Consider the following 21,760-nt stretch of genomic DNA (forward strand, 5'->3'; position numbering starts at 1 on the left):
ATGTGAAACATGTTGTGGATTGGACTATCACCAGGTAAATCCAACTTGTAAGCAATCTCACCAACCCTCTTGGTGATGCAATAAGGTCCGTAAAATTTGGGCTTAAGCTTTTTTGACCCACTTTTCTTCAGGGAGCTCTGTCTATACGGCTGGAGACGAAGATAAACCATGTCACCTATCTCGAAGCTTCGCTTAGTATGATGTCGATCAGCATATAACTTCTGTTGGTTCTGTGCCTGCTGAATATTATCCCTAAGAGATTTGAGAATATCCAATTGATCTAGAACCCAATCTTTGGCTAAGGGGGCCCTACTATCCTGTAAAGCCAAGTCAATGAAAGAGAGAGGTTAGTAGCCGTAAAGAGTGCGGAAAGGAGTCATCCGAATGGACATATGATATGTGGAGTTATAACAATAGTCCCCCAAATACAACCATTTAACCCAAGCTCTTTGCTGATCTGCAATGTAGTTTCTCAAATACCCTTCCACCCATTTATTCACTATTTCGGTCTGACCATCTGTCTGCGGATGATAGCTGGTATTGGGTGTCAACCCGATAATTGCCAATAAAAAATCCTCTTGCCAAAAGGTGTCGAGAAACTTGCTGTCTCTATCGCTCACGATAGTCCTGGGTAATCCATGAAGACGAAAAATCTCTCGAAAGAACAACTCTGCCACCTGAGAGGCCGACCAGTCCGTTGCAATAGCAAAGAAGTGTGCGAACTTAGTCAATTTGTCTACCACCACAAAAATGCAGTCCCTGCCCTGGACCCTCGACAACCCTGTAATAAAATCCATGGAGATACTCTCCCATCTCTGCGCTAGAATAGGAAGAGGCTGAAGTAAACCTACTGGGAAGCCTTGTTTTGACTTGTTCTGCTGACAAGTTTGGCACTCTCTAACATGATGCAATACATCGTCTTTAAGCCCCTTCCACGAGAATCTCTCTGTAATCTGCCTGTAGGTTTTAAAAAAACATGGGTGACTCGTTGAAGGTGCATTATATATAGTGTGCATAATATTCATTTTAAGTTTAGATTCTAGTACTAGGTAGATTTTATCCTTATAATATACAATATCATTCATTACCTTGTACCGATCATCTTGAAGTAGACCATCCATAATCTGACAAGCATGAGTATTTTTAGAATACTCAACTAACAGTTGAGACCTCCAAATTTGCTGAAATCTCGGAAATGGCTCAACACTCCATCACTGAGGGTCTCCTAGAAAGTGCATCAACAACTATATTATTTTTGCCCTTGACATATTCAATATCAAAATCATACACTTGAACCTTGCTGACCCATTTTTGCATTCTTTCATTCAACTCCTTCTGTTCCAAAAAGTAATGTAGGCTGTTATGATTAGTCTTAACTGTGAACCTTGCTGACCCATTTTTGCATTCTTTCATTCAACTCCTTCTGTTCCAAAAAGTAACGTAGGCTGTTATGATTAGTCTTAACTGTGAACTTACTTCCTACCAAGTACTGTCTAAACTTGGCTAAAGTGTGCATTATTTCCAACATCTCCTTATCATAAATGGAATATAATAGTTCGCTGCCCCTAAGTTTCCTGCTCTCAAAAGCTATGGGATGTTGGTCCTGAATCAACACCGCCTTGATTCCGCTCCTTGAAGCATCGCATTCTAAATCAAAGGGTCTAGAAAAATCAGGAAGTGCCAAAATCGGACACGTGCTCATCACTTGTTTTAGTCTATCAAATACTGCCTTTGAATCCTTTGTCCATCTAAATGCCCCTTTTCGTGTCAGATCGCTAAGGGGGGCTTCTACTTGGGAAAAGCCTTTAGCGAATCGCCTGTAATAAGAACAAAAGGCCAAAGAAGCCCCGTAATTCAGATACATCTCTCGGTGGTGGCCAATCAAGGATTGCTTGTATCTTTTCCTGATGTACCTTAACTCCCTTTGCTCTTATCATGTACCTTAACCAGATAGAGAATCTCAGTTAGTCCAAATTTGCAGTTAGACTCCTTTGCAAATAAAAAGTGTTCTTCCATAAGGCTAAGGATCTCAGCTAGGTGCTGCAAATGTTCCTCTCAAGTCCTGCTAAAGATCAAGATGTAATCAAAGAAGACCAACACACTCTTTCATAGCCGCTTTTTAAAGATGTGGTTTATGCATGATTGAAAAGTAGCTTGTGCGTTAGTGAGCCCAAATGGCATCACCAAAAACTCATAGTGTCCGTAGTGGCATCTGAAAGTTGTCTTATGTACATCCTTCTCTCGGACTTGTATCTGATGGTATCCCGATTGAAGATCTATCTTCTAGAAATAAACAGCTCCAGGAAGCTCATCCAGTAATTCATCAATGTGGGGAATCAGATACACGTTTTTAATGGTCCTCTTATTAAGGGCGCAATAATCAATACATATCCGAAGAGTGCCATCTTTCTTTTTAACCAACACCACTGAGGAGGCAAAATGGTTGGAGCTGGGCCTGATATGTCCCATATCTAACAGTTTTTTAATCGTCTTCTCTATCTCTTCTTTGTAATGCTTGGGGTGACAATAAGGAGCCGTGCCCTCCTCTAGCTCAATGATATGCTCAAACCCTCTATCTAGTGGAATACTTGGAGGTAAATCCTCAAATACTCTCCCATGTTTGTCAAGCACTGTCTGGATGTCACAATGATACTGCTGTCCTGTATCTTGTGTTTCCTTAAAAGAGATGAAACAATGTGTTGCCCACTCGATATCATCGTGCCTCAAAATGGCTTCCATCTTGTGAGCTGTTATCAACGTGGCCTCCCCTTCTAGCATAGCCTTGAAGACCACCTGTCCGCCATCCTGTAAGAACTCCAACTGCATCTTCTCATGGTCAACTGTATATCTGCCTATGGTCAGTAACCATTGTCTCCCCAACATGGCATCTAGTCCATCTAATCCACCACATAAAAATCTGCCTCAAGAAGGAAATCATCAAAATGAATCGGAAGTCCCGACACCTTCCCTACGCATCTCAATCTTTCACCTCTTGCCACCCTATCCTCAAACTTAGGTATGTCATCAATTTGTAAATTCCTCTTGGTAACCCATCGTGAGCTTATGAAGTTATGTGAGTCACCTGTATCCAAGAGACATATAATACGTTGTCCCCTAACAATTCCTTTCAAACAAAAGGGTTGTCTTGTGGGATCGCTAGAAAGTGATGCTATGATAAGAGGCCGCCCCTGGGTACCTGCATTCTTCTTCCCTCTAGGTGGTCGATCCTTGTTCTCCTCCTCATCACTGCCCTCCTGCTGCTCATCCTCCTCCTTTGAAAGTACCTCTACATAATGTATCTTGCCTTTGCCAAGGCATCTATTATCCGGCGTCCATGACTCTCTGCAAGTGAAGCATAGCTTCTTCCTCTTGAGTTTGTTCCGTGTCTCAAAGTCCATCCTGGGAGGTGTAGCCTTATGCTGGTTTTTGTTCTTTTGAAAAGAAGAGGTCCCCTTATACGTCTTCTTAGGAGGCTGTAATATCGAAGAGGGTGACTCTAGATCGCGTGCGATCTTAATAGCATCATCCAGAGTGTTTGGTTTAAGTACCTCAACCAAACCTCTATATCTATCCTACAAAACCTTAGTGAACAACATTACCTTACGTTGTTTTGTTATGTTAGAAACCATCACCGAGATCCGCTGAAACTCGTCAATAAAATCATCTAGAGATTCGCCCTATCATAGCTGTGCCAAATCTTTGTAATAGACCTCTATATCCTTCCTGTCAAAGCAAGTAATCAGCTTAGAGCTGAAAGTCTCATATGATGTGAAGAGACCATGATCTTGGGTAACCAACCCGTGATGCCACCAATCATATGTCGCTCCCTCTAAGTGCATCGTAGCAAACCTGATGCTTCTGTCTTTGACATAGGTTTAAATGTTAGGTATGTGTCTAGCTTGTGAATCTAAGCTCTCGCAGATGTCTTACTGCTGCTATCAAAATTAGGGAGAGATAATTTGTTCATAGCATGCTTTAGGTCTTTGTTTGGTGTTGTAGGCCTCCTATCTTGCTGCTGTCTATCTGACTTCCTTTTCTGATTTAGATATTGGACAAAGGACATATTTTGTTTAATAGGATTAGGAAACAAACCCCATTCATCATACATTGCCATAACATTGTGCGGTAGTAAATTTGGTGTTGCTGGTGGTGCTGCCTCTTCTTCTGCATTAAACATTGGCATTAAAGGCCTTTCAGTGTTACGTGTGGTAGCCCTAACAGCTCGGAGTGATCCAACTACACTATGACCTCCACTGTGATGGCTCGGGGCCCTCCTATTAATAGGGGCTAATTGCTGTATATTAATTGCAAGCTGTTGAAGTGCATCAGCTATGTTATTCTGCCCATCTCTAATAACCTGCAATGTTTCCCTTATTTTCATGTCCTATTCAGTTTCATTATGTGCCATTTGAATGTTGTTTATTTGTTCTGCCTATTCAAAATGATCAACCTATTTAGTTTGTTCAGTTTGTTCACTTGTTCCAAAAATCAATTCCTCATCCACTGTATAGCTATCTTCAATATCAATTTGTTCAGAAGACCCTACTTGTTCCAGTTGGAGGTGACTGAAATTATAAAGTTTTTTCTTCATACCTTGCTGTCATTTTACTTCTTGTTTAACGCACAAGATAGCAAGACCTGTGGCTTTGATACCACTGTAATAATCTTTCTTCGACTACCTCGGATTTTACTGTTAGTTTTGATACAACTGAATAATTTTCTTGCTTATACAATGAGAGACAATAAAGCAAACAGTTTGCATAACCTTTTAGGAATGTTCTAATGACTCGTATTTTAGGAAAATGATTACATTGTCTTGTGATATTCACCATTACATGAATTATAAGAAGACTAGTTTACGAAATAAACAATAGGAAGATTACTGAACAGTTACTACTAATGCCAAACCGAAATACAAAGGAATTTGTCTACATTTAGAATGAGCATTTGTCGGGTGTCTTAAAAGAACTAATGAAAGCACCTGATTACGCTCGTGTTGACTAACATTCAAAGCTCCTTCATGATTGCTATGCGGTTCTATCTTCACTCATGTCTAGACTGCTGACGGAAGGTCTATGATGCTTCATCGCTGCTTGTAGTGAGGACTCCAGTAAATGCTAGTCTGTCACCCGCTGATGGTCGTGTTCAACTAGTGTCTTCCCTTCTTCCGCAACCTCTTCCACACTCACGTGGATTCTGTGAGAACTGTAACTAAGATCCGTCTCCCTTCTTGCTGTCCATAACTTGGAAATAAGAACCCAGGCGGATATCTCTTTGAATGAATGCTTCTATGGATAACACAAAGCCGAATGCCAAATCCTCCAAAAACAACACCAGCTGTTCTTCCTTCTCTCTATCGTAAATTCAGCTCACGAAGATAACCACGTCCATTCTCTAAAGAACTCCTGTATCCAATCACTTGTGGTGACACATTGTATTGCTGATTCTCATACTACGTGCAGAGATGGGGCTACGTCCATACTCCCTTGCACATACCCCAAGGGTTTTCGTCCTTGAGTTTGCCTAGTCACATTAAGCAACCAGAGTTTCGTAAACATTGAATTCATAAAATCTGGTGTGTTCTTTCCCAAGACAGAATCTCATCTTTATAACTTCGAAGTGAGGGAAAAGCGTTGGAATAAGAGATGTGGGATAAAACACCAATTTCATCTTCTAGTCAGTTAAGTCACTGTATAAAGTGAATGCCTTATTAAAACATAAAGTAACTTTATTAAAGTACTTAAATACATTAAATGATGAACTTAAGACAAATCTTCTCTTGTGACTGGCAGGCATCCTTACTGGTAATGCCGTTAATCTATCCAGATGTGGAGATAGATTAACTAGGCGCCAGAAGAACTAGCGCGAAAGAGGGACATGGCAAGTTTGTGTGGTGCAAATCCAAGCACCCGACTGTTGGCAGTCTTCAATTTTTGAGGCCAATGCATGTTTAGAATTTTGCAAGGCGACCGTCTTCAATTTTATGGGCCCATGCATTTGTAGAATTTTGCAAGGCAATAGTCTTCAATTTTAGGGGCCCATGCATTTGTAGAAGTTTGCAAGGCGATACTCTACTCTGCAGATGGACGCAATTCGGTCCTTCATTAGTATAACGATTTCTGGTTGGAGTGTCACCAAAATGCTGAAAACAAGAAGACACCTTCATCTCACAGCTTTGCATAAACTCTGAATAGCTTAGACTATCCTCTGCTTCTCATATGTGAGAGAATTTGCTTGATGTCTTACAGACGCTAAGAATATGATACAGGAAGATTGCAAATATTGCGGTGGTATATTCCCGATCAGACTGCCAACCTGAGAAAGCTTGATATCATAGAATTGTATCGCTGTGATAATAAATTTTTTTCGTTTGAAAGAATACCATACATACAAAAATAAATTCTCTACTTAAAGACAAAACACAGTCAGTTCTCTTCAATATCAAGAGGAGCCCACACAAGAAGCTGAAGATACTTGTGTGAAGAGGAATGGTAATGCAACGTGGAGAGCAACCAAACACCCTCATACAGGAGACAGCTGATCTTCAAGGAAGCCAATGCTGATCTTCAAGGAAGGCTATATGGATGAACTGCATAAGCCTAGAATGAACCAAAATGACAAGAGAAATAAAGGAGAGCGGTAACATAAAGAATAATAACCAAGGATGAATGCAACAATATGTAAACTTATGATCAGTATCGAGAACTCTCAACAGACTGCATGCTGTAATCAATACTGTTGCCAAGTCAGATTCTGAGAGGAGGCACTTAGGTAGAAACATTGATGAAAAGCGTTCACAAATAGGTAAAAGCCAGCACCATTCAAAACCACTACACAAAAGCTTTGAACATCCAGCTTAGAGTGACAATGGTGAAACTGGCTAAACCGATATAGCAAACAGCAGTAATAGAATTGAAGATCTATCTAGCAGCTACAAAAATTCAACACTCTTAACACTTAAAGATTGTCTATGAGACAGATGCACAAATTAATGAACAAAAGAAACTCCTTTATTACTGTTATCTAACCCGACTTCAATACCCTGTTGAGTTCTTTCTCAGAATAATGATAAATAACAATAAATAAAGGAAGGAATAAGTATAAGAGACACAAGACATTTATCCTGGGAAAACCTTTCCACTTAAAGGGAAAAACCCGGCCACACCAGAAAAAGATTGCTTTTATTGATGATAAAATGTTGTACAATGCTTTCACTTGATACAATTGTGTCTACACTCAAAGCAATCTCATGAATATATCGATTTGAGAGACTCTTCATATGACAACCGGAGGTCTCTTCAATTTCCAAAAACAAGTCTCTTCATATTTCCAAATGCATGCCTTCTCGCATGACATGTCTCTTCATATAATGTTATCTCAAATATTATACTAAAACATCTACCGGAAAATATGAACCTTTAGAGCCCAAGCTTGATATCATTTTCCACTAGAGGTGATGTTGTTAAGTTGATGCTAATCAGTTGTGTTCCAATTCTCCCTTCCTTGATATTTTTCCAAATTGACATGTCTTGCAGTTGCTGTTTGTCACGTCTGTCCTTATGCATTCCTTCCTTTGAAACTAATTCTATCCCATTAAGGCCAACAACCAAAGTGAACCATTCATAATATAATGGCAATCAAATTTCGTTGCTTTTAAAGTGTGTGAGATCATTTGCACAAGTTCATATAACCAAAATCAAATTCATTTATCTCCAGATTCCATCATAAAGTATGGAGAAATAGGTCATTTACTCACATCATCATCTGTCTTAAATTATTTGTAGAACACAATAATTTGAAAACAGTTAGATGCTTCAGGCTTGTATGAGTTTCCCAATGCTGATTTGAAAGTTATGGCATCATTACTAAAGTGTGAGAATTTGAAAATTGAGGAATTTATAATGGCAATCAATTTCTTCAAACCTGTGGTGATTTTTCTTGATGCTGATTTATTTTATTACATCAATCATTTCTACAAAATGTATACTGTTTTTGAATTTTCCTTAGTAGTGTTTTCTGGGAGTTTAAGCAACTGTCTGTTCTTATAGGTTATTTTCTCTCCCTTCTTCGCCATGATCCATTTTTATAACAAATTCAACTATTGTGTGCTGAAAATTTGTTGAATTTTTCTAACTAATTTTAGTCTTGTGACTGATTCTTAATTCCACAAGTGTGGCACGCAAACAGAAAACATTTATAGTTTCTGTACACAATGTGAAAAGGAATGCTAGTTCTTTAGCTCTATGACATATGCGTCATAGATAATAAGCAGTGCACATTTTTCCATTGAAAGTTGGAGATGATAATTTTAAAGTCTGCTATCATTGATCAGTAGAGAGTGTTAGATTGTGCATTGTTTCTTTGAAAACAGGATATAGATATGTTAGGTTCAAACATGACGTCCTTCTTATTCTAGCAATAGACATTGTTAAGGTAAAAGCATTATTAGTTTTGTTCATCTAACATGTATCTTTTGAACAGAAATCAAATATTTTATGTCTTTCCTAATTAAAAATTCTATTCCCTTCCATTCTATGTGCGCTTCATTTACTTACACAAAATGTAACTTTAACATTTGATCTCTCTACTTTTTGTTTTCTTACTTTAATTATGGATATAATAAGGTCTGCTATGACCAAGGTCTCAGGCTTTGTGGGATAAGTAGCAAATATTTATTTTTACAGAAGAAGTGTTATACAGTGCAAGTGCCTAATGTGGCATGCATGTTAACATTTACGTTTTCAAAAAAATACACAACTGACATATCATTAAATCCGATACAAATATACAAATTTAGATATAGAGTAAGTAAACTCTCACTTCTACGTAGAAACAAAAAACCACAAGTAAGCAAGCTAACTCTTTTAAGTAAATCAAATAACCCCAACCTCTCTGTAAAGGAAAATTAAAAGCTCTAAAGTACAATATCTCTCTTTACATAAATACTCTTGTATGAGATATATCTATTTGGTAGTATAAATAATAATGTGATATTGCTATCAGAATTCAGCTGTGTAGTTTTCAAGACAAACTCATTGACCCATGCTTCATGAGTAGTGTTCACACAAACCCATCTCTCATCAGAATGAATGAAAGACTTAGCACTGATTGGATCTAGTGATGCTCACAAAGGTGGAAGCACTGGGATCCAATGAGTGTTAGGTGTTCCATTCATTCTCATGAGAGATGGGTTCGTGTGAACCACTACTTAAGAAGCATGGGTTAATGAGTTTGACTCAAAAACTACACAGTTGAATCCTGATAGCAATATCACAATTTGACTTGCTGTCGAAAATATCTCCTACTTATCAATAAATAATATTATTATTATATATGAGAGGGCACCATTACTTTCATATGCATATACTCTTTTATAATTATAAATTTATAAAAATACTAAAAGTCAGTCAATGTGCTTTTAAGGAAATGTAAAAAATCTAAGCTTAAAATTATTTAAAAGTTAACATGTAAGAAGATAATATTTACTGCTCTTCGCAAACTAAAAACAAAACAAAAAAGTAGAATAAAAATAAAGTAAGCAATTTAGAATAAATAAAATAAAGAGTTCTAAAGTAAAGTAAAATAACTCTTATATAAATAGAACAACTTATGTGATGTATTTAATATACTACTCTTCTCAAACTAAAAACAAAATGAAAAAATAAAAATAAAGTAAGCAATTTAGATAAAATAAAATAAATAGCTCTAAAGTAATGTAAAATAAATCTTAATTAAATAAAACAACTTATGAGATGTATTTAATATATATCTATATTAAAACACAATCCATATCATATCTTACAAAAACTTAAAATGATAAAATGACTATATAAGGTAATATAAATAGCTCTTTAAATAAAAATAAAGCAAACAAAATAAATAATTCTTATAAAATTCTAAGGTAAAATAAAAGAATTTGTTGTGAGTAAATAACTTTACACTATTAGCTCTGCAGGTTTTTGGATAGTTTTACTTAAGATATCTGCTTATTCATTTATTTTTAATTTGGTTTTATAAGTTCAATGTGTGCATTTTGCACTTTTTAGTTTTTCTAATGTCATTTGTAGAATCACAGAAAGTTAATTCATCCTTTGGTATTGTGGGAGGCTCTTCTTAATTATTGACCAAGATTCTTTACACCCTGAGCATAATTATTTCGTACCAAAAAACTGTTTATATAAACAGAGAGATTGAACTTACATCTGTTTTGTAGAAACAGTTGTATGTACATGGAATGATATTCATAATTTTTGCTTGTTTCTCTGCATTAGGATTACTTGGCAGACACAGAAACCATTGACATTGGTTATACAGTACTTATAGAGCATGCACTTGCAGAGAGGGATCGAAGGTATGTTTTGTTTATCGTATTCATCTTCTAGTCTCACTTATGTTCATGTACCACTCATAAAACTGAGCAGCTCTGCTTCATATGCACAGTACTTAAAATGCGTTTTAGCTACAATTTGTTAGCTGTTGTATTTACTCAATTATTGTACAGTTTGGAACTGAAATTCATCGAGGAGTTGTTTTATTTAAATAAGATACTGTTGGCATTTTCTACAGATTTTATTAATAATTTAATAGTGCAAGCTTTATGTTTTGTCGCTTTGATCAGAATCAGAACTTTGTATTGCTTTGCTGCCCTTTGATATTAGCAAAACTGTTCATTGAGTTGTGTACCTTGCTTTTTTGAGTTAGACATTGAGCTCGAAATATGTACAGAATGCAGACCTATATGCACAACTGTGATAAAGATAACAACTAAATCCTAAGAATGCGTAGATGAATTCTTCAGTAGGAGCTTAGCAGGATTTAATAAAGTCATTCTACTGTGTGATTGATTTTTTGGGGGAAGTTTTATCTAAGTTTCTTTTAATAGTTGAGAGCAAAGTTGAAAAACTCGGACTTGGCAATATCTTGGCTGGACCAATTTTTTTGAGAATCTACTTAAAACGGAAGCTGGATCCTGAAGAACTATCTTCTTTTCCTTATCCGTTCTTCAGGGTTCATCTATCAATTGATGTGGAGGTCATTGAGTTTTTGGCTGGATAAACCCTGGCAAAGGGATCTTGATATCTAAATTAAGCTAACTGAGGGCATTATTCAATACAGAACACTGTGAAGTGAAATCTGAGGTTGCCACATAATCACAAACAACATTACTGATTCTTCTTAGAGGGCCTTATCCTGGAATTCACCTCAGATTGCGAAGAGATGGATCCAATCCAGAACAAATGGGAATATCCTTTATAGGGTTTAACGCTTAGACCCGCTTTTCGTTACAAGGCTTACACTTTATTAACCATGCAACCTCTCTGAAAACATCCTCTATGTCTGTCTTAGAAAAGATGACTACTATTAAATTTTGTAATGGCATAATTATATCATTTAGTGAAGCAGGAAGTTTCTAGGATGACACAATCCAATTCTTAGCTGTTTCAGAATGGAGGTAAATACCTATGACGTTGAAAACCCATGCCATTTCCACAGACTTTTAGACCCTGCATTCCTATTCTTGAAGTGAAAATTAAAATGCTAGATACAATTACAGATTAACAGTGTAGGCATTTGAAGTTTAAGAAGTTAGTTTCTTAGCATGCCTTGTAAAGTTAGTATTGCAGAAATTGAAATAGCACTCCAAGGGAGGAGGCCATACCCTTTTTTAAGCTATGAAAGAAAACTAGAAACAAGAGGAGATGAAAGATGAAACTGATGAAGTATAAAAGGTGGAAGAGATCCACATGGAACAGCACAGCTTTTGCATGTAGCAGAATATCCTTACATATGGTATTTGTGCAGAAGAGTAAGTTTATCAAAGTTGGTGTTAGAACTCTTAGATAGAAATGGTTTGTATTTGTTTCTCAGCTCATTTCTATTCATGCAATTCATTACTACTAGCATATATATGTGTAAGAAATCTATATAAATAACGTTGATAAATATCTTTCAAAAACATATCTTTCATTCTATTTCTTTACAACGTTTTTTTAATTTATCATTTGTCATTTGATATTTGATATTTGTTATTTTTTCTTTACTATTAAAATTTAAAACCTAACTATAACCCCATCCTTTAAGAAACACTTAAAATCTAAACTTAAATAAAATTAATAAAATAAATGTATAATAACAAAAACAATCAGATAATATTATAAATTAATAAAATAATCAATAATAATATAATATAACCCTTAACTGATTATTTAAATTCTTATTAATCTATTTATCAATAGTAAATTGATCTATCTTTTGTGGTAAATAAGTGTTGATGTTTAAAGATCGTATTCTGCAAATGTACTAACATTGCCATTGTTATAGGTGTTCCAAATGCAGATTCGAATCTCATATAAATATGAGAGGATGAGATATGTCTCATGAAGAGACATGTCTCTATGGTTTAATCATCATTTAATTAATGATAATATATTAATAAAAATAATAATATGTATAACAATATACACACACATATATTATATACAATAATATATATTATTTAACATGGATAATTATTTATAGGAAATGCTGATTTACTAGTAACAATGATGTATCTCAGATCGAATCAATCCGACTGAAGCTACTACCTTAACACTCCCTCTTAGCTAGGGAGGATTTGTAGAACACATTATGCTCTAAGTATATGAAGAGATATCATCTTAGTATGATATTCCTAGAATGACATTTTTAAGGATATCAACATAAATCCATCAACTTAGATGTTTTCTTTCAATATAATCCGAAGTATGATTCAACAAGAAATATCAATCATATGATAGTCATCATACATATATTCTTTTGGTATGTGCACTGGCATCAAATTCTTGACTTCTACCAAAAGAATATGTTATATCCTAGAAGGATATGAGTTATTTGATTTCCGATAATCCAGGACAACAACTTAACAAGAAATCACAATGTCATGGTCTCTATCATGACAAGTATCATGATCTCTGACACTCCGAGACAACAACTTAATGAAGTCTGTCATGATAACAGGTCTACCATTTATAAGATCTTCACCTATAATGATACATTCGTTATCATGACTTCCAGCACTCTGGGACAACAACTTAATGAAGTCTATCATGATAACAAGACTACCATTAATAAGATCGTCACCTTACAATGGTTACCTTTTGTTTATATATGTGTCAATGAAAGATTGTCACCTTTCATATGCGAAATAGTAACCACCATGAACCAAGTCAGAGGGTGGTACAAGGGCTTTCACCTCAATTCTCTCTCACAGAGAAGAATGCATTACAAGGAATTTCACATCGAACTTTTTTCTTATAGAGAATATATCACACTTCAAATTTCACCCTCTAAACAACAATCCTAGGAAATCAAGTCCTCTAGTTACTCCCTTAGAGCTCTCTTTGCCTAAGGATGCCTGTCGAACTCCCTTTGAATTTGTTATTGATCTTCCTGACTTTTTGGTGATAAGTCATTACTTTCTCATGATGTACACAAGAGTAGGCTCATAATCTCAAGCAGTCACACAAATGTATTTCTAGACCCCCACTGAGTATCAATCTTCTAAGCTCTTGCGTTACCTTTGAAGAAGTGTCATACTTCCTCTAAATGTAGAAGAATACTCATAATCTCAATCATTAAGAATATTCACTTTATCCAGTCTGGTCATTAGATGACTAATGCATTCTAGATCACAACTTGTTTTGAGCTACAGTCATAAGATTGTGTCTGCACATATTTTGGTAGCATGTGTGAAGTACCAACCTTATTTTCTTGCAAGAACATCCTCAGACATAAAGGAAAAGATAAAGGCAAATGGCTCTTAATAGTATGTATAGAAACACAAATAGATAAATGTAATACTCAAAGATATGAAATACTTATTTGCACATAGATGAAACATCTCCCCTCTAAAGATGGTTCAAGTGGGAATGAAACATTGTTTATTATTTTCCCTCCCCCCAATGTGAAGTTCCCACTCTAGATTTCCATGTAGCTATAGCTATAAGAATGTTTTGGATCATCTCTTGATTAATTTAACTTTGCACGAGTCTTTGCAACAACTGCACCATTTTGTCAAAGCAGGGAGTTGTGAATTCTTGTTATTTCCAATGCCTCTAGACTATATCTTCAAATGTCATTCCAAGCTTGTGTATTAGTCACATGCTTCCCTATCGTTCGAATGAAGGGCACTAAGTATGTAATTCACCAATTTAAGTCTTCTGATCAAGGAATATAATCTCATAGGTGTTATCAAAACCTAATTTCATATCATCATCTCTGTGTTTAGATAACAGTAGGAATTTTAGATGTTCACTTTGCAAGGGTAGGAATTACTAATATATGTGGAATTATGAATTCCTTGCATTGTTGTAATAATAGCCACTACTAACTTGAATTATTTGATATCGTCCTTTTAAGACCCACAATTTATGGTGGCCAACTTCATGCAATTCATCAAGAGTTGCCTCATTAGTATCCGCAATAAAAAGTTTTTCTTATTACACTTCCATAATATTGAGTGCCTTTAAATGTTTAGCAACCCACTTAAGACCTGTCAACGATTTTCTCCATATGGATGCATAGATATGTATTACCCTAATACACTATTATTATTCATAAATTTGTCTTCTTATGTTGTCGCGGTAATCATTTTAAGTTTGGTGAAGTTGCGACTATCCATGTCACCACTCCTGGATTCGTACATCTCCGCTCTACCATGCTCGTGGTCTATGGAATGATGAGGATCCCTTTCACAAAAATAATTGAGATAGATCTCTTGGTAATTTCTCAACTTCTCTGACCATACAAATTGTTGTTGACCTTGGAGCCCACAATGTCTTTATGATTGATGCATGTAAAAATAAATTGCGATCAGTAGTAATGGCCTGTGGATGGCATGCCAAGTATTGACCATTTATAATTCTGTTAGCACTTCTTCATACGTATAAGGTCAAAAACTGATAATATCAACCGATTCTTATTAATATTTTGTTCTTGTTTTTCAGACTTGACGTGTATAATTATTTATTCCTGAATCGTGGTTATGGCTTTCACAAATTGACAAACTGAAGTATATTTGCTGTCATATTCCATTGTTGTCTCTCGTTGCTAACTGAAACTCATGATGACTAAGCAAACCTGATGACACTTTGACCTACTGTTTGGCGTTCTGACTCACTTCTCATAAATGATTCATGTCGCTGTTAATCATCTCTATAGACTTGTCGTTGCTTTTTGTAGTTGCTGGTAATACTTTATTTGACTTCTTTGCAAGATTGCCCCTAATCTGACTTATCGGGCTTAGTATTAATGACATAGCTGACGTTATCTGTGTGCTGAGAGTCCAAACTGTATATTTGGCTTTTACCAAAAACATACTCATCATCTGCCATCTTCTTGCCATAATCAATTTCTCTGTCTTTTATAAATATATATCGCTGACATAACAGTGTGCATGAATTCTGCTTCTTTAGATAAATATTTTTCTTAATGGAGATTAAAAAATAGAAACACAAAGTTTATTTCTTCACAACAATTTGTACGACTCAATAATATGAATTCTGCTTCTTGCCACAACATATACGAATGATGCTACGGAATGAAATTTTAGAGAAGTTCGAATGAATGAGGGACGTTATAATTAAGAGAGTAAAATAGAAAGGCAATGGAAAATATTTGATGGATGCCTTATGTTATGCAGCATGCTTTACTGTCTGCATGTTGTACAATTGTCTATTCCATGAACACCATGATTTTTCCCATTGATTTCAGTGGATTTAATGGCCGTCCATTACATCATTTTCTTTGGTGCTTTTTAACCCATTTTAAAATCCGACACTTGATAACAGTATATATGATACGGAAGAAGCTGTGAAACCTTCTTCTTTGATATCTCTTAGTGCGATGATTCCCAAATTGCTTATTTTACAGTGATCGATAGAACTACCTTCAAGTTGTATCACTATTGAAAAACCTCCCATGGTCTATGGTAGCAACAACTAGAGCCTTTTCAGACCAAAAATGTATATACCCTCGATCAATATCTTGTTTGGATGTTCGACATCTATAACATCTTGTTAAGATCTTGGTTGCTGAAACATTGAACACCTTATATCTGCCCCAATTTGACTGCCTATGTCATCGAATTCTGAAGTGTTCATTGATTGTTGAAATCTCCTTTTGTATACCTCGATTATTGAGTTTTATTTTTGGTGGTCTATTCTACTTGATTGATGCCTCCTTCCTAACTATAATGCTGATGACAATGATATGCTTGTTTGTATATGGCAAAAGGTTTCCAACACTCTATAATTCCTTCCATATGACTCCCAACACTTCCTCCTGCTCTTTCGTGACTTCTAACTGCTTGATATATTTTCTTGGGATCGTATGCCTTTTTCCCTTCCATCTATCAGATTATTTGTCCTCATTTCTCATGGTACATTTGCAGTTTGGCTCTAATACCATGTTGATGTTTAAAGATCGTATCTGCAAATGTACTAACATTGTCATTGTTATAGATGTGTTCCAATGCAGATTTGAATCTCATATACATATGAGAGGAGGAAACATGTCCCATGAAGAGACATGTCTCTATGGTTTAATCATCATTTAATTAATAATAATATATTAACAAAAATAATAATATGTATAACAATACTATATATATATATATATGTAGTATAGAATATAGTATATATATTATATTATATTATATATATATATATATATATATATATATATATATATATGTATGTATGTATGTACACACACACACACACACACACACACACACATAATATAATATATATACTATATACTATACTATATATATATATATATTATATACAATAATATATATTATTTAACATGGATAAGTATATATAGGAAATTATGATTTACCGATAACAATGATGTATCTCAGATCGAATCAGTCTGACTATAGCTAGAACTTTAACAATAAGTTATATAAAAAATAAATTATTCAAAGTAGTAATACAAAATAAAGAAAAGTATATATAAGAGCAATTAAACTAAATAATAACAGTAACCATAGTCACCTGGAGACATGTTCCCCCCATCCAAGATGTGTCTCGGAGATAGAGATGTGTCTTCAGCACCTTGCGCAGACCTAGAGACTTCAAAATTGGATGGAGACTTCCTGTCAAAGTAACCCGGCATCTTCAAGTCTCTCGCACATCTTCAGAAGAAAAAACATATAAAAAAATGATCAAAACAAAACATTTTATGTTTTTATTTGTTTGCAGTGTGACTTTTAAACTATTTGACGCTACACAAGATTAAATGCATAAATGACATTTGTATTACTATTAGTAATTTTAATTTCAGATTTGGTATTCCGATTCAATGGTTTTAATGTTCATATGTAAAACTTTTCATTGTTCTCATTTTTTTTCATTGTTCTTTATTTCAAAGCTCCATGTTATGATATTTCTTGGAAATTATTAAATTATATTATAAAAATATTGTTGTCTCCAAGTAGCCTCGTCTTCTATTTTTGAAAAATAGCCGTACTAGTACCCGTGCCAATCTTCGAGATCCCCTCTAGGTGACTATGATATAACAAACTTATATTTTTATCAAAGATACGTGTTTTTCAATATGCAAAAGATACTGCCTCCAGGACAATAGCAAAATTTTTCGTCTTGTTCATTAAAATTGTACCATCTGTTTATATTGATGGTGGTTCAGTTGATATTTTTCAAATTAATACTTTATATATTCAACGGTTGTGATTAACAAATTATTTTGAGATTTCTGGTTTGGTTGCAGTGTCCTCGATGATTACGCATATCTAGTTTAATAAATATAGCCAATTATCATGCCAGGATCAGAAATATTATGAAACAAACAATTTATCATGTCAGGATCAGAAGTATTATGAAATAAACAAGTTTTGCAGTTTTTCATTGTTAAGTTCATGGTAGATCAGTGGCAATTATCTTTAAAGGAACGCATATATACATTACACCAAAGAACAGGCCAGTTCTTATATTCCTTTCCAGATTCAGATCTATATGTAGTTTTATGCATGTAAATTGCTGTTATGTATTGTCTTATTCACTTACTTTGATCATTCTTGGAAATTAATAGTCTTATTATTCATTATTTCTTTCTAATCGTTTTTTCTTACCTCCTAGACTATATACCTCTCAATCTGATGTGTGGAAAAATGCTTTGATTTGGATTACTACATTCATGAATTGCTTTATCTAGTTTTCCGTTGATGTCTACTCATTAAGAAGGCACTTGATAATAGCTAAGAATTTGTGACATACATTGCACCTGTTCCACTTACTCTGCTGTTCTTATATAGTCCAATGGATCATTGACTGTCAAAATCTGTATCTTATATTGTATTTGTTATGCCCTTTGGCTTCTTTTATATAGGACTTATCTCATTGCTTTGTCTATGATGAAGTTAATTCTGTTATGTACTTGGATTGCACAGCCCTCCAGTTGTTGCAAAGTGTGTAGCACTTCTCAAACGGTATCTTTTTAGGTGAGTTTATTCTGCGGGTGTTGGTTAATTTTTTCTTAGATATGAACGGAATACAATGTTTTAATTTTTTGCATGCTCTTTAAAATATTCTAAATATTTGTTTTTTCAATAACATATCAAGAGAGCTTCAGCTAGATACAGTAAACTCTGTTTTGTACTGGTAATGAAGATCAAAAGATAGTAGTAATTGAACTATGGTACGATCCACCTAAATGATGAAATAAATAGGACTTTGAGAGTCTATGCAAATATTCTATTTATCATTTCTTTTCATGTCTCTAAAACTGTAACTGTGCAGTGTGTGTATGTATGTTTCCATTCTGAAAATTCATTTTTAAAGTTATGAAAAGATTAGCCACAAGACAGAGTTTAGTGTTGTATCCTCTTTACATGTGAGTGATAGGTAAAATAAATTGGCAAAATATCATATAATCAGCTCCTTCATGTCTTTGATTTATTCAGAAATATGTGATGGTTTATTCAGGTATATTCCTAGCATACAGACTCTACAACAGATTGATTTGTTTTGTGTGAATCTAATTGCTGAGTGCAATGCTGTCACCAACAAGAAGTCATCTTCATGGGTACAGTCTGCAAACAGCGAGCATGCAGCATCAAATATATCTGGAAATTCATCTTCTACCAGCTCGACATCGGTAGCTTTTGCCTCTGAAGCTCTTTTAAAGTCCTTGAATTATGTTCGTGCTCTGGTTTCAAAGCACATTCCAAGACATTCTTTTCAGTCCCCACTATTTACCACAAACTCCCATACTTATTCAAAGCGATATTCCCCTACACTGTCATCTTGGAGAAGTAGATCATTTGGTTCCCAACTAAGTCCAGGTGGCATTGCAGGCAGGGGTTTGCCTGAGATTGAAGAGGCTGCAAAGTCGGCTATAATGAACATTGTAGGTTTGGAAACAATTGATGAGGAGGATCTCAATTATATCGCACTTGATGTATTCAAATCACAGTGGATCAGGGGCAGGCATCAGCAAAGTTGGACACCATCTCCTGTTATGACGGACAGGTAGTTCTTGAATTATTTGGATTGGCTTACTTTCTTTTAAGGCTAGTTATATATAATTGCAGTGTGATGAATGCTGCCCTTAACTGGTTTTATTGAATCAACCTCTGTTGGGGTGTCAGGATGGATATTTATCATGGATTATCTGTTTCACCTTTTTCAATTTTTAGTATATTTGGATTATTTGTAAGTGGTTTTAATTTGATTTTCTAAAACCAAGTCAGATTTCCAAATTCTTTTTAAGCAACCTATGAGTAATTTACTCAACTGTTTTCTCGAAGGCAGTGGGGGTATAGCACGCCCACAAATAGACAGCAAATATGATATACTGGAACGTGGAGCTGCAGCATTGCTAATGAAGGGTCAACTAGGGAAGGCAACAGACAGGAGAGCAAGTCCTGGCTTCCTTACCAAGCAACTGTTGCAACCTTCTACGCTGACAACTGTTACTGACACAGCATCTGCCAGGTCACATTTGAGATCTATAGCAGCTTCTAAACGCATCAAAACAGGCACACATCAAATCTGGTTAGTTGCCTTTTGTAGCAATCATCTGTCTTTTAATACACTTTCACAGATTGTGTACACATTCTCTCTCACATCTATATCTGGACGTACCAACGTGTATGCATAATCAAGGGAAACATGCAGAAATTTTTATGGACACATTCTCGTGAGTGGAAGATTTACAATTGACCTGTATATATGAATTTTTTGCCTTCACTTCAATCTTAATTTCTATTTCAATTTTGGATATTCTTTGGTGGCTCAACTTAAATTGTCTAGAAATGCAAATTAATTCATCTGAGTTTCAGCTATATACGGATTTGTACCTACATTGTAAATATTTTAAACATTTTAGTGAATTTTGTGGCTACCAATTAGAATATTTGGAATGTTCAAATAATATTGATTCAAGGTATTAATTCTAAATAAAGGGTTTCATGGCTCGCTTGAGAGTTTAGATGATTTAGAGCTCCCATACTTGATCCATAAGCTAATGCACATTAATCAATTCCAACAACAGGTATTCTATTTATAACCATAGGGCTGCTTTTTAGCTCAAGTTGTTGGCTTCCAATGTTTGTGTGGAAACTCAGTTCTAACTTATTAGGTTCCTCTAGATAAGTTCAATGCAGTATATTATAATTTATAATCATCAAGTGAGATTACGATGAAAACTGAAAGTCACAATTTCCAAGTCAAAGGTAATAAATAGCTCTTGGTCACTGTAATATCCCCAAATGGGATACTCAACAGAAAACAATAAAATATGCAAACTAGGGCAGAAGTCTGTTAAAAAAAGCTTATACAAGTAGGGCATAAATCTAGAAATGAACTTTGCATCAAATTATTCTCATTACATCTCAGCTTTCGGATCAAATATAGAACCTTAAGCAGAATTTTCTGATTGTTGTTATGATCAGAAATGATTACAAAATAACCCAGAATTTTCAGAAGGGCACATGTCTGATTTCCCTAATTTTTCTGATATATTCACATAAAAATAGACAGATTTAGTCACAAAGATACCTCAATTTTATTCTGCACTTGATGAAACCTAGCTCCCCAAAATGGCAAGCACTAGACTCCCAAAATGACTGTCAAACAGTCTGTTCTAGTTGGTCCTTGCGGCAGTCTCTCAAAAAACTCAGAAATGGATGATCTGCAGTTGTGAATGTCCCCAGATTTGAGTCTCCAACACTGACATTGTCCTTGATTTGGCCTTTAAACCTGATCGATACTTGCAGCCCAGAACTAACGATGCAGGGATATCCGGGGGCAGTCATAACGTTTGACCCGGTTGTCTGACCTTGTTGAAATTTGACAGGTGGATTCTTTAGGAGAAGGCGTTTGGATTGCCAAGTGAGCTCAACTCGGTCAGTGGCCATTTTGCATTTTTGGGAGCCAGAAAGTTCAGCTGGGCCTGGAATTAGCTTTTCATTTTTTTTTTTTTTTTTTGAGTTTTTAGAAAATGGGTATTTTAATAGCTTCAAAACCATGTTTCCAATTTTGAAGATTAGTAGGCAATTCTTCTTATCTTAGTTAAGGGCAATATGTAAAAAAATCCAGTTTTTTGGAGTTGTGTTTAAGATTACCGTAATGTTAATTTTTGAATGGGGTTAAATTAGTGTTTCCTCTCTTTGTAATGCAGAGAAGTTGGGTGAATAATGAACAGTTGTCAATACTGAAACATTCTTGTGTTTTTTTTCTATGTTCTTATGATTCCT

The 21,760-nt window shown here is 35.1% G+C and overlaps 1 protein-coding gene across 6 annotated transcripts in view; it reads left to right on the top strand.

Moving 5' to 3' along the window:
• The window catches only part of LOC149577994 (uncharacterized), a 167,376-nt gene that overhangs the window by 11,635 nt on the left and 133,981 nt on the right, over positions 1-21,760 (top strand). For all 6 annotated transcript variants that reach the window (XM_089827108.1, XM_089827127.1, XM_089827136.1 and 3 more), the window contains exons 2-5: positions 10,272-10,351; positions 18,452-18,502; positions 18,987-19,532; positions 19,815-20,057. In XM_089827108.1, the coding sequence (XP_089683234.1) occupies positions 10,272-10,351; positions 18,452-18,502; positions 18,987-19,532; positions 19,815-20,057 (920 nt within the window). The remainder of the gene's footprint in view (positions 1-10,271; positions 10,352-18,451; positions 18,503-18,986; positions 19,533-19,814; positions 20,058-21,760) is intronic.

Source organism: Cupressus sempervirens, chromosome 1 (genome assembly GCF_028749045.1).
Source record: "Cupressus sempervirens isolate cs-2001-9-10 chromosome 1, ASM2874904v1, whole genome shotgun sequence".
Lineage (NCBI taxonomy): Eukaryota > Viridiplantae > Streptophyta > Pinopsida > Cupressales > Cupressaceae > Cupressus > Cupressus sempervirens.